At 42.2% G+C, this 17,094-nt stretch overlaps 1 protein-coding gene across 1 annotated transcript; it reads left to right on the top strand.

The window, feature by feature from the left end:
• The first annotated feature begins 71 nt into the window (after positions 1-71).
• On the top strand, positions 72-13,604 carry LOC120573292 (galactose-specific lectin nattectin-like). The gene is made up of 6 exons (XM_039822940.1): positions 72-240; positions 379-719; positions 10,540-10,628; positions 10,721-10,855; positions 11,649-11,769; positions 12,659-13,604. The coding sequence occupies exons 2-6, from the start codon at positions 431-433 to the stop codon at positions 12,724-12,726; spliced, it is 702 nt and encodes a 233-aa protein (XP_039678874.1). The 5' UTR covers positions 72-240; positions 379-430; the 3' UTR covers positions 12,727-13,604.
• The last annotated feature ends 3,490 nt before the right edge of the window (positions 13,605-17,094 follow it).

Raw genomic sequence — 17,094 nt, 5'->3', positions numbered from 1 at the left:
TGATATCCAATGATTACCTTGAACTTACAATGATTACAATAGTCTGAGTAAGAAAAACTGATGAGATAAAAGACAAAACAGTATCCATCGCTGCAGCTCGGCTGTGTTACATTTGACCTCAAAGCTCCAGTGAATTCAAGGGATATTAAAACAATGACACAGCAGAAGTGCCAGCAATCTGCAGGATATAAAGACAGAAGCAGCAGAGGTGGCTCAACACACCAGCTGATCCTGAACCAGGTGAGTCTACTTTGGATTATCTTAATCAAACATTTTTAACACAGATTTATTTTGCAAGGAAAGACATGCAGATGGATTTCACTTTTTAGAACTCTATGTTGTAGATAGTTTTAGATTTTGTTGCTCCTATTTCAACAGGCTACACTCCCGGTTCATCATCATCATCATCATCATCATCATCATCATCAGCATGAAGGCTTTCAGCGTGTCTCTGACACTCTGCACCTTTCTGATCTTAAGCGATGCCTACCCGATCAACCCCACCAGCCCCATTTTTGACAATGGGGGCCTCTGTGAACAAATGAGAAATCACAGCCAGGGCCTGATTGGAGAGTTTGTCCCACAGTGTGATGCTAACGGGAACTTCCTCCCGCAGCAGTGCTGGGCGTCCACCGGATACTGCTGGTGCGTCAATGTCATCACGGGGGAGGAGATACCGAACACGAAGACACCACCGGGTGTCACACGTGTTCAATGTGGTGAGTGATGACGTGTGCATAGGTGTCACATTATTGTTTTAAGAACTTTTACTCAAGTACTGTACCTATGTACAATGTTGTAGGGCTGCAACTAAGGATTAGTGTCACAGTCGATTGATCTGACGAAGAGTTTCTGGATTAAGGGATTAGTTGTTTGTCAGAAAATGGTGAAACATGTGGATCAGTGTTTCCCAAAAGCCCAAGATTTTTTTTTTTTTCATGTAAAAACATCCACAAAATAGCATTTCAATCAGGAGAGACTTCTTTGCAATTATGAACATATTTATTGTACATACAACATGTAAATGTACGAGTCTCTGGAGATTGGACTCCATCGAACCCAAATATCCTAAAGGGTTTAAGGAACCCAAACAAATCCCCTGATGGAGTCCAGACACTGGTGGTGGAGAATAAATAGAGGGACCATCAACAGCCGCCGAGATGCAACCCAGGTCCGGGTGACCACCGGTGGCAGAAGGGAGGCGGCGACTCTATCCTGAAACGACAACTGCCAACCGTGAAAGCAGATTTAAAGCAGGGTATCAAGCTGTGATAGGCTCGTCGACAAATGAGTGCCTGATTGGTTTAACTAACAACAACACAGCTGTTCTGATTACTACTGACCAGTGACGTGCGGAAACAGCTTATCATTATGAGTGATGGAAGTGAATGAAGTCTTCCTTTAAATTTACGCTGAGCTTCATTTCAATCAGGAGAATTCTTTCAATTATGAACATATTTATTGTACATACAACATGTAAATGTACGAGTCTCTGGAGATTGGACTCCATCGAACCCAAATATCCTAAAGGGTTTAAGGAACCCAAACAAATCCCCAAAAAGGACAATTAGTGAAAAACTAGTTGGCGATACATACCTCATGAGCCGCAGGACTCTGCAGACGACGAGAAAGCAAAGTTGACATAAAAGTACAATAACTAGCCTACCAAAGCAGAAAGATTACTGCCCACACCATGAAAATAAAATTTGCTACAGCCCAATCAAATTAAAACTCGGCACTTCGCGGTAAAAAAACAAAACCCCATACACCGGCGCAAAAAAATATGAAATAAAAATAATTGGGTGCCCACCGGATGCAAATAAACCAAACAAACCGGCGAAATAGTAAACCATGGATCTTGCCCATCCACAGCAATAGACCTGTGAAAATAAATGCAAAATAAGAAGGCAAAAAAAAAGGCGACAGCCGTAAACAAAACTCGGCAACTGCGGAGCAAAACCAAACCTCAGCCGCCCGGCCGGGCGGAACATAAGAAGGCAAAAAAAATCTGCCACGGGAACAGTGGCAACTAAAAGCAAAATAAGAAAGGCAAATAAAATCGGCAATGGGAAGGGGAAAAATAAGAAAGCAAAATAATAAATGTAACTACAGATGTAACGAGGCACACAGCCGTTTGCAACATCATGCAATAACAGGCACCAAGCGGTTCAAGAGCCACAGGCTATTATGCCTGAAGCCTGATGCCACGGCCGATCAGGTATAAGCAGCTTGACAGCGCATGATGCGTACAATGGATAAGCTGACAGAAGCCCACAAAATACACCACCACCAGTTATATGCAAGCATACCCACCATTATGGTTTCAGGGATCTCTGGTTCGAGCGTTATCGACATCCGGACGGATGTAGGATCGTGAGGCAGAGGATGACCATCGTCCCAGTTGTTGCAGAGACGTCCTCGACATGCCCTGATTAGCCGCCGTAGTAGCAGCTCCTATTCTAAATGAATGCCCAGAATAATGCTGGGTGGACATCTTAGCTTTGAGGAGGACTGCATTCAACTGCTGATTAAACCAACATCTATGCATAGGAAGAACCCAGGAATCAGAAAGAGTGGGCGGGGAATCAGTCCGTGGTCTAAGTGACAAATAACTAATCATAGATTTGAATGGACAGAACTGTGAGTCTGTGCGAGAGCAACCACAATAGAACAGGCGCCACCTCTTTTAGAATGCTTAAGTTTCAAGCAATAATGACTAGCATGAAATACCAGATCAGAGAATGTAATATCTCTACTGGAGTTGAATGATTTTGACTGCGTAGTGAATTCCCGCACCCTAAGGAAAGCATAGAAAGCAACCATAAACACAGCCTCAAGTAACATGTCAGTATACGCGGAAAATACCCCTGCCTAAGAACCCCACCAATTTATGCAATATACCCAAAGTAATAGGTTGCCTATGGTCGGGGAAGAAGGGTGAGCTTTATTGATACCCTTCAAAATTAGTTTAACAGCGCGTAGAAATAAGCTAGGAAACGATGGATCATAACACCTGATATTAAATTGGATGCCGCCCAGTAACCCCTAGTATATTGGGGTTTTAAAAGTGACGAGTATCAGTACAATAACAAATAAAAGCACAAACACTAGTAAGGAGAACAGGTTTAAGGGGACACCAAGACACACAGAATAAAGCAAAAGTACACCCGCAAAATCATATGTTTTCAGAGTAGACACAGCTAAGCCTTTCCTCATATACTCCCTAGCCGCTACTAAATAAGCATCACGGGAGTTAAGGAATCAATACACTGCTAGCTCCGGGTGAGGGGCGGTAGCACTACTGGTACAGGCCAGGCTGCGGGGCAGAGGCTCCAAAAGGTCTGAAAATGAAAGCGAGACAAGCATCAGCCACAGAGTTATGATGTCCGGGGCGTGGCGAGCAGTAATAATAAAATTGTGCGTGACAGACGACCAGGTGATGCTCCTCATCAGAGGCATTATCTGACAACATGTTAGCGCCCTCTATTAATAATGTCAACCACACTCTGATTATCACACAGGACTGAAATCCGCTTCGTGTCCACAGACCGCCGAGCGCGCAAGCTATAGCAATCGGGTAAATCTCATATAGAGCAATGGAATCCGCCCGGGGAAAAAGTGGGAGGCCAGTGGCCAGCAAACCACTGCCCGTGAAAATACCCCCAAACCCGCGGAAGGTGCAGCATCCGTGTAAAACCTCAACGAATCAGAAGAATATACTACGTCGTCGTAGAAAACGAAATGCCGTTCCAGTCATCCAGAAGTCGGGACCAGAACGCAAATCAGACCGGCACCCGTCATCCAGGGACAACACATCATGCAACCCAGGCACCGAAGATGCCAAATCCAGCAACCCGGGATATAAAGAAGCCCCTCGCGGAATAACGCGCATAGCGAAATTCAAATGCCCAGCAATGAGAGCAACCGCGCTTAGTAACAAGACACTCAGGCACAAAGGACGCGCAAGTGAACGAATGCGTTCCAACTTCTCACCGGAAGGGACGCTTCCATACGCACCCGAGTGGGGTGATGCCCAGAAACTCCAACCGCGTAACGGACCAACAGTCTTAGCCTCAGACAGAGGGAACACGAAGAAAACACCGTCTCAATTTGCCCAACGACCCAACACTATCCCCAGGGGTCACGAAAGAAAATCATCCAGCAATGAATCACCGCTGGAACCCCAACCCTGTTAAGCAGGATCCAGCAAAGTGCCCCGGAAACATGATTAAAAATACACGGGCTGCTCCGGCACCGAACGTCAGACGCACACCAAAATAGTATTTGGAATCCCACCTGACGCCAAAAGGAGGCCACTGCGAAGGATGTATAGGGACTATCTTAAAGGCATCAGTAATGTCAGCCTTGGAGAGCCAGGCCCCCCTCCCGCTTAACATATAAGTTTAACCGCATCATCAACAGTGGCATAATGAAGGAAAGGGACCCGGTGGAATGAGACTATTGATACTTAACGACACGCCGCGGACAGATCAAATATAAGGCTTCTTCCCAGAATATTTCCCAATTCACTTCCAAAGGACTAGTGCGAAACACGAAAACGGAGGAATCAAACGGCCCCACTATATACCCTTTGCTAACCTCAGACGCAACCAACCTAGCCACCATTATCAGGGTGAAACAGCCGAAGAAGATTCTTCGCCACATATGTAACCTCCGGATCGGCAGAACGCCCACCGAAACCCTTGGAAAAGCCCAGACAGCAGATGATCGACAAACACAGAATTAGGATGACTAGACAGTTCAGATGCCAACACACGTAAATTAGGGGTAGAGGGATGGAGCTTCAATATGTCTTGGAACCAGTTTGAGGTTGACCCCGAGGCTTCCGGTACGCGGGCAGACCGACCTGGGATGAGCATCCCGACAATCGCTGCAGATGTGAAAAACAGCAATTCCCATAAGTACACACACCTTCATTAAAATTATTACAAATCGGTTATTGTTGGACGTATGAACCTGGCCCCGAGCATCCACTGACACGGAAACCGCAGACCGCCATGGTGCGACTGGGCGGGCCGGTTGGCTGCCCACACCCCAGGGCAGAGCGAAGCAACATGTCCCGCAGCCCGCCAGTGAGAACACAAAATAGCTTGAGCACCCCCACGACCATAACCAGGATCTCAGTGTCCAGAATTGACCAGTCCAGGCGAACGTTAGCACGGGCAATATGAGCGCAGCTTTCCGGAAAAAGCTCTATGGTACTGCCAAAAATAGTTCCGCCCGTAACTCAGGAACAAATCGCCCACCAACGCCAGGTAACGATCCAACTCCACCCTCCGGTGGGGTACGGAACAAATAACGTCGAAATATACCAAACGCCACCCACAGCCCACAAGGAAAGATCCTTGTTCAGCCGAGGGTCAGCGGACTTAACCACCGCGAAAACCCATCCCCGCCACCAGAGACTTATCACTCCGGGGCGGCAAATAAGACTCACCAGATTAACATCACGGCCCTGCTGCAGATTTAGAGCGCCTACTGGAAATGTTAGCAGACACAGGGATGTAAGGCCTACCTAGGGAAAGAAGGCACAGCAGTGGCCAAGGAATGACAATGTTCCACGGAAGGAGAAGGCACCGGCTGAACACCGCCACCGCTGGCACAGACAGGGAAGCCAGAGCGGTAGTAATAGTACCAGACACGCGCCACCGCCATGCTCTCCACAGCCCGCATCCTACCCCATGGCCTGCATCGAGCCGGGCGAGGGACTGCAGTGACGCGAGGATGAGGCGAATGAGGAGCCCCGGAACAGCCGATCAGCCGGCTGCTGAGTGCCGCCAGAGTTTCTCTTCGCGGGGCCCGGGGAAGGCGGATCCGCCTTCTTGGTCCGTTTCCGACCACCAACCACGGCAACGGGCGGGGCACAGACGGGCGCGACAGGCAGTCGCCAAGAGCAGCCAGCTCCCGGCCCGTGAAAGCACCGGAGCCGCCACGACGCGCGGAAGACATCCGGTCAGCCTCCGAAGTGAACCAGAGACGGCGGTCAATCTAGAGCTCCGACGACGCCAGAGACCCCGTGGAAGCCTCCACGCCAAACACCCACCAGGACCATCCGACCCCCGGATCCAACTCAGAATCCGACATAGCAGCCACAAAAGCACAAAAGACAGCGTAAACAGGAATGCCATGCAACCGGTCAGGAAACGCACGCACTCTATTTCCTGAAACGACAACTGCCAACCGTGGAAGAGAAAGCAGATTTAAAGCAGGGTATCAAGCTGTGATAGGCTCGTCGACAAATGGTCGACCCTGATTGGTTTAACTAACAACAACACAGCTGTTCTGATTACTACTGACCAGTGACGTACCGTGAAACAGCTTATCATTATGAGTGATGGAAAAGTGAATGAAGTCTTCCTTTAAGAATTTACGCTGAGCTTCATTTGCTGTACCAACCAGACTCCATGTAAAATAAACAGCAATTTTAGCATTGTAAAATACAATTTAATCAAAGTCGACAGAAACAAAATGAAACTATGAAAAGCCGTTTTGGGTCGTCTTTCCACTTTTCCAACCATCACAACTCTAGTTTTGGTTGAAATAAACACATAGTATACCGATTTACTTGTGAAAATACATGGTTGGCTATAGTTTGCTCTATACTGCTTTTAAAGTCTGGTGGGTTTAGTGCTAGCAACTTAAGAGCTGTTTCTGGTTAAACAGAAAGGTCTCTAAGAGGTTTTAAAAAAGGTCTATCTATGCAGGGATCCTTTCCATAATGTTTTCAGACAGAATATTAATCTGAGCCTGTCAGCGGCAAAACAAGCACTTTTGTGAAGGTAAATACAAGCTGGACAATTGCCCTATTAACTTACATTGTACCTTGCTTTGGGACCAATGTCAACAATTGTTGTTCCAATCTGTCAAACAAAAACATAGGAAAATAGGGTCCGGGGCCCATTAGGCTTCTAATCATTTGCACAAATTAACAGTTGTACTCTTTGCCTTAAAAGCGAGCAGAAGATAATGTTACTCAGGAAATTTACCATGAAGATCAATTTTCTATAACGCTAGAATATGATGTGTAAATATCTCTTTCACTCTGTTCCTCTCCCTCTCTCTCACGGGCTACAATATAAATTTCCTAAGTCATATTAACTTCCACTGCTCGCTTTTAATGCAAAGTGTACAACTGTTTGTTTTTGCAAATTACAGTGACTCATTGAATGGTTTCAGTTAAGAGCAGTAGTTCATAAATGTATATTTTTAGACTATCATTCAGTCTGTCCGCTATTATCTGTTTTATTTTTAATTTTTTTCATAGAGGACGAGTTTCCTTCTCTACATATTATATGCCTTACTCCCTCATATGTATGGACATAGAAAATAAAGACACTGAAGAAATTGGACTCTAAAATCTAGAAACTATAAAGATAATTAAGTGATAAATTCCATGCACAATGTAAACATGAATGGAACAGAGTATATTCATCAGTTATTTCCCCCCAGCAATGTTTAAGGTCAAAAACCATTGAGGCATCCTCTCCCTGTTGTCATGAATGTACAGTAGCCTACAACAGTAGATAGTAACTGGTCCAGTGAACTAAGACTATCATTTGGAAGGATTGTACAATTAGGATATGTTCTTAAAATTGTACAATCCTCCCAAATTATAGTCCCAGTTTACTGGACAACACAAATTGTGTGCTAAGAATGTCAAATACTGTGTACATGGAAGAAGAACAAACATGATCCTTATTGTTAAAGAATTTAAAACAAAATGAATCAATTAAAATAATTATAAGAAAAGGCTCCAGGATTAAATAAATCCTGGCTGTTAGCCTGGTCGGGAGCAGGCTAGCTGCACAGAATAAATTTCCATGGTGATTTATGTGCCTCCGCTTTCGTGAAACCGAGTCAAGGCTAAATTCATCCTGGATAAATGGGAAATCCCAGCTTAATCCCTTATGTTGGTTTTGTGAAACAGGCCCCCGGGTCGAAGAAAACGGTAGTTACGCTTTAAAGTCAAAAACAATCCTGAGCCTGAAACTTGGGGGAGTGTTGAAGAATGTCACAGTATGTTTCAATATGAACTCATTAAAGTGAATTTGACTGGCAAAACAATCAAAGTTCTTCTTACATTACACATTATAAAAGTCATAACTTTTCAAAAGTACAAAAAAAGTTTAGTTTTGGAATTAATTTTTACTTCTTTCAACCATATTTTAAATTAAGAGTCAATGTAGATTTACATATTGCAATAATATAACTTAAATAATAATAATAATAAACTGGGGCTGAACCCAACCGTCCCGTTGTTCTTTTCCTAAACCCAACCGTTGCCCGTCCCATTGTCCCGCGTGTCATGGGCTGAACCCATCCGTCCCGTTGTTCTTTTCCTGATCCCAACTGTCCTGTTGTTGTCCCGCGTATCATGGAAACGTAAGCCCACCCACAACCTTTTCCTTAACCTAACTGCGTCAAAATGACGCCAATAGTCCCAACCGAGCATTTAAATATGACGCTAAAGGAGACTTTTATCGTCAATAACAACAGCAAAGGCACCTGACCAAGCGTCTGTATTTTACAAGATGGGAGTGAGACTGTGTTGAAACTCTGGGACAAGGCCATGTGTGTTAATATGTTAAATAATGTTAATAACTGCAATGCTGATTCGAAAGACAGATTTTTTGTCTTCAGATAGCTTTTTACACATTGCCAGGGCCATCGTAAAAGACAAATCGTGTTCCGCTATGAACGTGCACAAACATATTGTTTTCCTCATGAACACAGTCGGTCAGTGAATGCGCAGTGGCAGCGGTAACGTACTCGTATGACAGAGTGCACGGACTGAAGCCTTTTGACGAGCATCTAATAATGAGCAAGCACTTTCTTACCACTGCTGCCATACAGTATCTTCCTCGAACATTCGCTACACATTGCAAAAGGTATCGTATGAACTCGTTCATGAGAATGCGTAGGAATGACATTTTAAACAACGATACAAAGCATGATAGCAACGTCACAGAGATTGTTTCATTGTTTTCCTCGTAAAAATATTGTAGCAGATACTGCAAACGCATAAACCCACTAAACAAGTTGCTGCCAAACTTTAAACACCATAAACAAATTAAACAGCTTTTCTTAAAAACAACGCAAACTGAAACAAAAATTTTGGTACGGGCGAACCGGGCAGCCGCCCGGCGTGTCATTTTTTCATGTCACATGGGGGGCGGCACAAGAACTTAAAAATAAAATAAAATAATAAAATAAAATCTTAAAAATAAAAAATCATCTGCGCCGCGAAGCTTTTTTCTGTTTTTTATAATTTCACTTTGTGGGGAATTGGCAGATCAGCGCCCCCAGCAGCTGCAGGCGCCCTGCTTGCTGAGAGAGGTCAACACCCCCCACTTTCACAATGAAATGGACTAGTCCGTAACAGTGCGCCGCAGCGCGAAAGATAAACACAAATTGACAGGAGAAATGGGAAGTAGCCTACACAGAGATGGATCAAGATGAGTCTAAAAATTTCTTTTATGTCAATGGTCTAAACGCCAAAATGAAACAAAGTTACCCAAGCGGCTCAAATAAAAGAAAAAAGCGAAAAGACATGTTTTCGGCAGTAGCAGGACCTCCATCAGCTCCCGTGGCCGATGATAGTGGTGTCGGGACTCAGCAGCAGTGGCATATGCACAGTGAGGAGGAGATTCAGGAGGAGATGGACAGAGATGAGGGAGTGAGAGTAGAACCTGCGATAAGCACAACTCCCCTTAAAACACTTAACGCCTTGATAAAACTGAGTGGTGGACAAACTGTTGATGATAACACTACAACAATAAAAGAAGTAGGCAAGGTTTACTGTATGATTGCATTAGTAGCCTATAAATGTCGCACATCATGCAAACTTTCTTAACGAGAATTGTAGCTTTTGTATCTGCATTTACAGACAAATTCTCATGATAGACCTCTTCAAATTAAAGCACAGGGCCTCTTGAAATGATATATATATATATATATATATATATATATATTATATATATATATATATATAGCTTGTTTTATGATTCATTAGGAGTATTCAGTTTTAGTGTATTAATAAATGATTGAAGTATTTAATGTGTCAACTCTCACTGATTCTTGCTTATTCATTACATGGCGTTAGTAGTTTTAGGAGTAGGAGTTGGTATACATATTCAGGGGAGCGCAAGGATAGGTACAGCTTTATCAATACTAGTTAAACAGTTGTACAGTTTTATTCCCATCTTATATATATATATATATTTTAAATTATTTGTTCTTATGTTCTATCCTATTATTATTTCATGTATATTGTATCCTATTATTTCATTTATATTCTGTGTGTGCTGTGTGTCTGATATTGTGCTGCTGCAACACTGGTATTTCCCATTTTTTTCTCCTACTCGGAGGGGGTCTCGCCCAGGGTGTCATTCACTGTAGAACCACCCCTGACGTGACTGCACATAATTGAATTTAAATCAAGTCGGTAATACAGTTATTAAATGACTGATTGTACTTGACTTGCAGATCAGTAAAATATTTAAAATATGTTTTTTGTAGGCAGGAACTCCTGCCCAAAGGATTGGTCCCGCCTTGGAAAACGATGTTTCGTCTTCATCGACAGCCCGAAGACTTGGTCTGAAGCCGAGGTGAGGAGTGGTGGAGTGGAGCTGCTCATGCATCCAGTCATGTTGCAACGAACCAAACATGAGAACACTCTTTCCTCTCTTGTCGTCTCCAGGGTTACTGCCTGTTTGAAGGAGCCAACCTGGCGTCGGTCCACAGTAATGAGGAGAATAATTTCATTCGGATTTTGACCAGAGGAGACACCCACAAATTCCCCCTAACATGGATCGGTGGCAGCGATTGCATTCAGGTGTGTAACCCTATACGCACTTCTAAATTCTGTTACTGTTGATTTTAATAAACTTAATTTTCCTCCAAATTTGAATGTCAACTAAAGCCTGACTGACATGAAACATATTATGTGCTTTTTGGAAAATTTATTGAGGGATAGGGATGTAACGATGCATGGCAACTCGGTTAAAATGGATATGAATGTGTAAAGATTACAACCGGTTGAGATAAAAAAAATTAATCGCAATACAATTTTGAAACGGCCTAGGGCATTATCTACTTCAGATTTCACTTGTTTGACTTCAGACGTCTTAGTTTACTTATTTGAAGAGATTTTTTTCTGTTTAGTTATTTTGGATTTTTTTGTTATTAAACGTATAATAAATAATTATTTAGTACATTTTTGTTATTTAGGATAAAAATACAGTTTTGTGTCACTTTTGATAAGAGGACACAGTTGCACAGTGAACTTATATCGTATCCAATCATGAGTTGAGTGTAGGATTACATCCCTACTGAGGGAGGGTATTTCACAGCTGACCAATAAACTTTTCCACCAGGGATGACAGTAATAGAAAATATAAGATCATAAAAAAGTCAATTTCACTGGAATTTAAATTGCTATGAACTTCAAAACTACAAAACAGAAACGTTAATGGTTGGGTGCAATAAAGTGTATGATGATGTATAAAGTATGAATGTAATTAACTATAATAACTTCGCTGAATCATTCTAATTAGCTTATGTTTTAAAAATATTTGTCAGTCTTACAATGTATTTATGTTGGAATGTTTGTGTCTTTCTATCCATAGTCCGGTTTTTGGATGTGGACTGACGGCACCATGTTTAACTACGAAAACTGGTCCACGAAACTGGACTACAATATGGAAGACAAAAGGAGAACAATGCACTGTCTGGAGATGAATTATGGATGTAATAAACTACACAAACACACATATTTAAACCCTGCTCGGTTCACCTCTTTATTTCTTGATAAAATATACCTGAAAGAGAGAACATTAAAAAATGACTCAGCAAAACGCAAACAGCAATCAGAATGGGACCAGAATTAGTTAAAGATGAGGTAGGCAGTTTTTTGTGTGTGTTATTGGGCAGAAATCCCTTAACAACCTTTCAGCATTATGTAATTTGAGTAATCTGAGAGAAACTACATTTCTGCACCTCATCTTGGCTCTGTTTTCAGGCTTTAGAAAATGGAACCTGTGACGGGAGACTTTGGCCAATCACAGGTCATTTCAGAGAGAGAGAGAGAAGCGAGTGAAGAAACAAAAAAAAATTCACATTTAAAAAGCTGGAATCAGAGGAATTTCATAAAAATGACTCAAACCAATTAATCGATTATCAAAATAGTTGGCCAATTTAATAGTTGACAGCTTATCGATTTATCTTTGCAACTCTAAAATACAAACGACACAAACACACAACACAAGGACCGTAAGTCAGAGGATACAGATAAAAAGATATACAGTAAATACATACAGACGTAGGAAATGCAACACTTACTGGCAAATGTTTAATGCATAAAAAAGCTTGTTAACACGACTAAACTATGCGTTTACTCACATTTTATCCGTCTGAACACGAAATCTCTGAAGCAATATTTGTGCCAATGGCCTTCCATACCTGCTACTTCACTAACATGTGCTACATACCACACTACAAGTTCCACAAAATTGACTTTCAACTCCCAGAAATCCAGTTTCTGCTGACTGTACATTGACAGCAAGCATTTTCTTCGTATGTTCAGCTTGAAATACAAATCCTTGAAGGTAAATGTTTCTGTCTATCTTCCGCATTACAGATCGCAAGAAGTGGGCCACCGCCTCCTGCAATGACACTCTCCCTTTTGTTTGTGCCAAGGAGATCTGACACATCTGAGGAGGCCCGAAGAGCGAGATCTAACAGTCTGAGTAACGTAACCTCACTATGTAATCACACTGTGGGATCCAGATCCATTTACAGGTCCCACGAACTCTCTGATTTCTTTCTAGTTAGACAAGTTTAGCACGATCCACTATCAATCCTGTAACATGATGGTTGTTTAACAGACATTGTGTTCATGATGTTAGTGTATTTTGTTTAACGCACAAATTAGTCTCAGCTAAATTGGAGAGGAGGCTCTTCTGTCTGTGTGAGGGAGACGACAGGAAGTGCAGTTTTGGAAATCTGTTCTGTGTTTGAACGAGGATGAAGTAAGAGAGATATGAGTGAGCAAATCAGGGAAGGTAGAATAGCTAGTGCATCCTGTCAGTGAGCAGAGGAGTCCTTTCTTTAAGAAAAAGCTGAGATAGGGATGTTAATCAATGATATGCATTAAAAAAACTCACTTGGGTCTAGCTCCGTTCCAAAATAATATGATCAATGAAACAGTGTCTTCCACTTGTCAGAGCAACAATTAAGTACTGTACTAAGCCAACATAATTAATAAGTAATACAATCAGAAAGAAATCTGTTCAAATGGGGAACCAAAGACTTTTGAACACCTGTTTCTTTAACATGTTTATACTGTAAGAAATTAACAATAAAAGCTCATTGTCACAAAGACCTAGGCACATTTAAGGAAGGGGAGTGAAGATGGGGATTAAGGATTGAAATGGTTCAAAGCCAATTTTAGATGTAGGAAATGTGTCCTGACACCGGCCAAAATGCTGTATAAAAAATGACATTTCAGCTGTCTATGGCTGTAGTCTGTTGATGTGTCTTGGACAGCTCGGTTTACTTGTAAACATGTAATTGTTTCAAATAAATCTGCCTTAAGTGAACTTCTGCGATCTCTGTTGTCTTTGTGGAGACCTCGTCTGATAATTTCGGTAATGAGGCCGCTCTGGGGTCTCACGCAGTCAGCAAGTAAATCACTTCCAGTTTCATAAACAGACCTTTTGCATTTTAACCATAGACTGTCAAAAAGATGGATGACACGTCTCCACTTCCTCCAGCTGAACAAAAAAGGCGCCACCATCTTATAATTTTGGGACCAGTCTGTGCAGCAGAGACGGTTTAGAACCGAGACGCCCCAACTCAGAGTAGTTTCCTGTCTCTGTGTCACCTGGGTTGGTCCACCGCCACGCCTTTTTAGGAGACTAGCGGCAGGTCCAGAGTGTATTGATTCCAACGGGAGAAGTGAACGTGAAAACAGATTATGATCGATTCTTTCACCTCGTAGTGACCAAAGTAAATATTGGACCCATTTCTCACAAGCCACATATCTCCACAACATTCTCACAATAAAATAGCATTTTTCAAACGGACACATCAGGAGTAAATTAACTTTGTTTGAGACCTGTTTCTGTCTCAGGACCAAACTCTTGCGAGATCTGGCAACAAAGAGCAGATAACATCAGTTAACGTTCGTAAACATCCTTACAAAACTAATGTCCGTGATGCTAAATATGTCTTTTAGCTGTGTAAATATCTAACATTAGCAAAAGAACATATTAATAAATTATTCAGATATAACTTTTCATCCATCCACACGACGTTCACTATTACACGCTGCACCAATGATATGAAGTGGTGCTCACTTCAGGGCTCCACACTAACTTTTTGCCTTGGTTGCACTGGTGCGCCTAACTTTTTTTATTTAGGTGCACCAGCACAAAATTTAGGTGCACCCAAATTTTTCCTCGCATCGCCGTAACGCTGAATGGCGATACACGATATATAGCTCTGTGTTTTTTTACAAAGTGGGCTAAATGTTCAGTTTTAAGTCAAAGCCACTTTTCACAAGCTCTTTTATTAAAACAGATTGTGATTAAAATAAAATGCAAAGACAGGGTTTTCTTTACCAGTTTGAAAATATACAGCTGCAACACAAAAAAGTTATCTAAAATAAATAGCCTGAGAAAGCTCCTTCATAAGCTTTCAACAACAATAACAGACTGATTAAAAGAGAGAGAGGACGCCCGGATAGATCAGTTGTTAAATATAGAGGTTTGACTCCGACCTGCAGCCCTTTCCTATATGACAGGCATGAAAACGGGTCAGGGGTGAAAAAGGTGAGAAGGATATTACCCTTCTAGGGGGGTCCGGGGGCATGCCCCCCCAGAAGAAAATTTTAAATATTCCATATTTTAAATCATCAATCTGATGCATTTTGAGATGCATTTTTTGCCAACCAACAGTGTAATATTTCAATATGCACTCATTAGTTAATTTGACTGGCAAAACAGTTAAAGTCCTTCTGACATTACACAATAATAAAAGACTAAAAAGTTTTGGATACATTTGTACTTCTTCCAACCATATATTAAATAAAGAGTCAATGTGGATTTACATATTGCAATAATATCATAATCCTAAAATGAATCATTGTGAAAACTAAAATGTACTACTTTGGCCAGGTCATCATCAAAAAAGCAAATTAGTACATTCATGATTTTGTCCATGCTGATATTAGCTGCTTTATTTACAATTATTAAAAACGTGGCATTGTTTATCTTTTCATATAGCTAGAAGTCTAAACTCTGGGACAAGGCCGTTATGTTTAAATACCTGCCATGCTGATTCCAAACAGACAGCTTTGTCGAGGCAGTTTGGGCTTCAGATAGCTTTTACAAATCATGATCCGCTATGAACGTGCACACACGTATAGTTTGTATCACGGTCGGTCAGTAAAGGAACAGTCGCAGTCTTAACGGTAGCGGCGTTTGCCGGGTACGCGTACTCGGTATTACAGAGTGCACGGACCGAAGCTTTGTGACTAGCATCTAATGACTAGCAAGCACCGTCTTACGCGCCGCCGTCTTCCTTGAACATGTCGCTGCAGAAGGTTGGTGGAATCGCTTTATTGGTTGGTGGAAGTTCGATGATTGGTCAAATCCATAGACAGTATGGTTAAATCCAGCGCATTAAAACAAATCCCATGTGGACTTTTTAATTTATTTATTTTTCTAAAATAGTCATACGGCACCAGGCCCGAGTACTTACACCCCCCCCCCCCCCCCTTAAACATTTTCTCATCAAATCTACACGATTCACGTAGGTCACCTATTTTGGTTTCAAAACGGCGAATTTCGCGAAGGTGAGTGATTTTCATGTCTGTACATGTCATCCCCCACTCTCTCTCTCCCCTTTCATGTCTTCAGCTTTCCTATCAAAATAAAGGCCGAAATCTTAAAAAAAAAAAAGAACGACCGAAAGACGGGGGGAGTGCGATGGACCGGCGTATGCTAGGCTACTCAGAGAGTGACGGCTGGCTCATTAGCGGCGTTACACCCGTCTTGTGTAGGCTATGAAATGTCTGTATCGTCACTGCGCTGCATTTTTATGAACTATGATCCAGCATGCTCCGTCTTACACGCTATTACTCAACGAACTGAAGTTAGTTTAATAATGTGGTTTTCGCCGTGGCGGCCGCAGTAACAGAGTTACCAGCGGAAACACGGGTACCAATACAGGTTTCCCTCTCATACTTAACAATATACAGCTGTGTTAATAACAATTAAATCTGTAGACAAATGTCGGGAGTTTGGACCAGCGGCGCTGTGTCTCTCCATGTTGCAGGTGAGCCGGCCGGTGTGTGAGTGAATGGGGGCGGGGCTGCGCGGAGGAGAGATCCAAACACAGGCACGGCTTTCCAGAAGGAATGGGTCATGTAACGCAACATTAAACCATATCGATATAAACAACATCGCTCCGTTAGTGGAGAGGCAGCGGATGCGAGGACGTTAGGTGCACCGGTGCGACCTAGGAAAAATCTTAGTCGCACCCTTACAAATTTTGGTCGCATTTGCGACCAAATTGGTCGCACTCTCGAGCCCTGCACTTCCTGTCTCCTAAAGGGGCGTGGCCTCATTTGAAAGTGTAGTGAATGTTTTGTGGATCGATGAGAAGTTATATTTGTATAATTTAATATTTTCTTTTGCTAACATTACATATTTACACAGATAAAAGACATAGCACTACAAACATTTATTTTGCTATGGCGTTCACTAACGTAAAATGACTGAAACCATCTTTGGGAAAAATGTATTTGACGTGTATTTTGTTGTTGTTTTAGTTTGGTTCATGTGCCAACTAGTGGTTTTGTTTCAAGTAGGATACACCCTTAAAACATTATATTATGCACAGAAAGTAAATACAATTTCCAAACTATTAAAGTTTGTGTTTATGTGTTCATGCCTGTGATTTCTTAACACAGCACCACGTTCCCTTTTGGACTCAAACAAACATCAGTTGTTGCTCAATCATCGTGATTTCCCGAAACTGACGGACTCACTGAAACACCTTCACAAACAA

The sequence above is a fragment of the Perca fluviatilis genome, chromosome 14, assembly GCF_010015445.1.
Source record: "Perca fluviatilis chromosome 14, GENO_Pfluv_1.0, whole genome shotgun sequence".
Taxonomy (NCBI): Eukaryota; Metazoa; Chordata; class Actinopteri; order Perciformes; family Percidae; genus Perca; species Perca fluviatilis.
This window is presented reverse-complemented; position numbering and strand designations above follow the sequence as displayed.

What these genes read in the sequence shown, in the direction of transcription:
- LOC120573292 (XM_039822940.1), top strand. Translation starts at nt 431, where the DNA reads ATGAAGGCTTTCAGCGTGTCTCTGACACTCTGCACCTTTCTGATCTTA. An exon ending in AGACTTGGTCTGAAGCCGAG is followed by an intron (nt 10,629 to 10,720) that starts GTGAGGAGTGGT and finishes TGTCGTCTCCAG; the next exon opens with GGTTACTGCCTGTTTGAAGG. An exon ending in GTGGCAGCGATTGCATTCAG is followed by an intron (nt 10,856 to 11,648) that starts GTGTGTAACCCT and finishes TTCTATCCATAG; the next exon opens with TCCGGTTTTTGGATGTGGAC.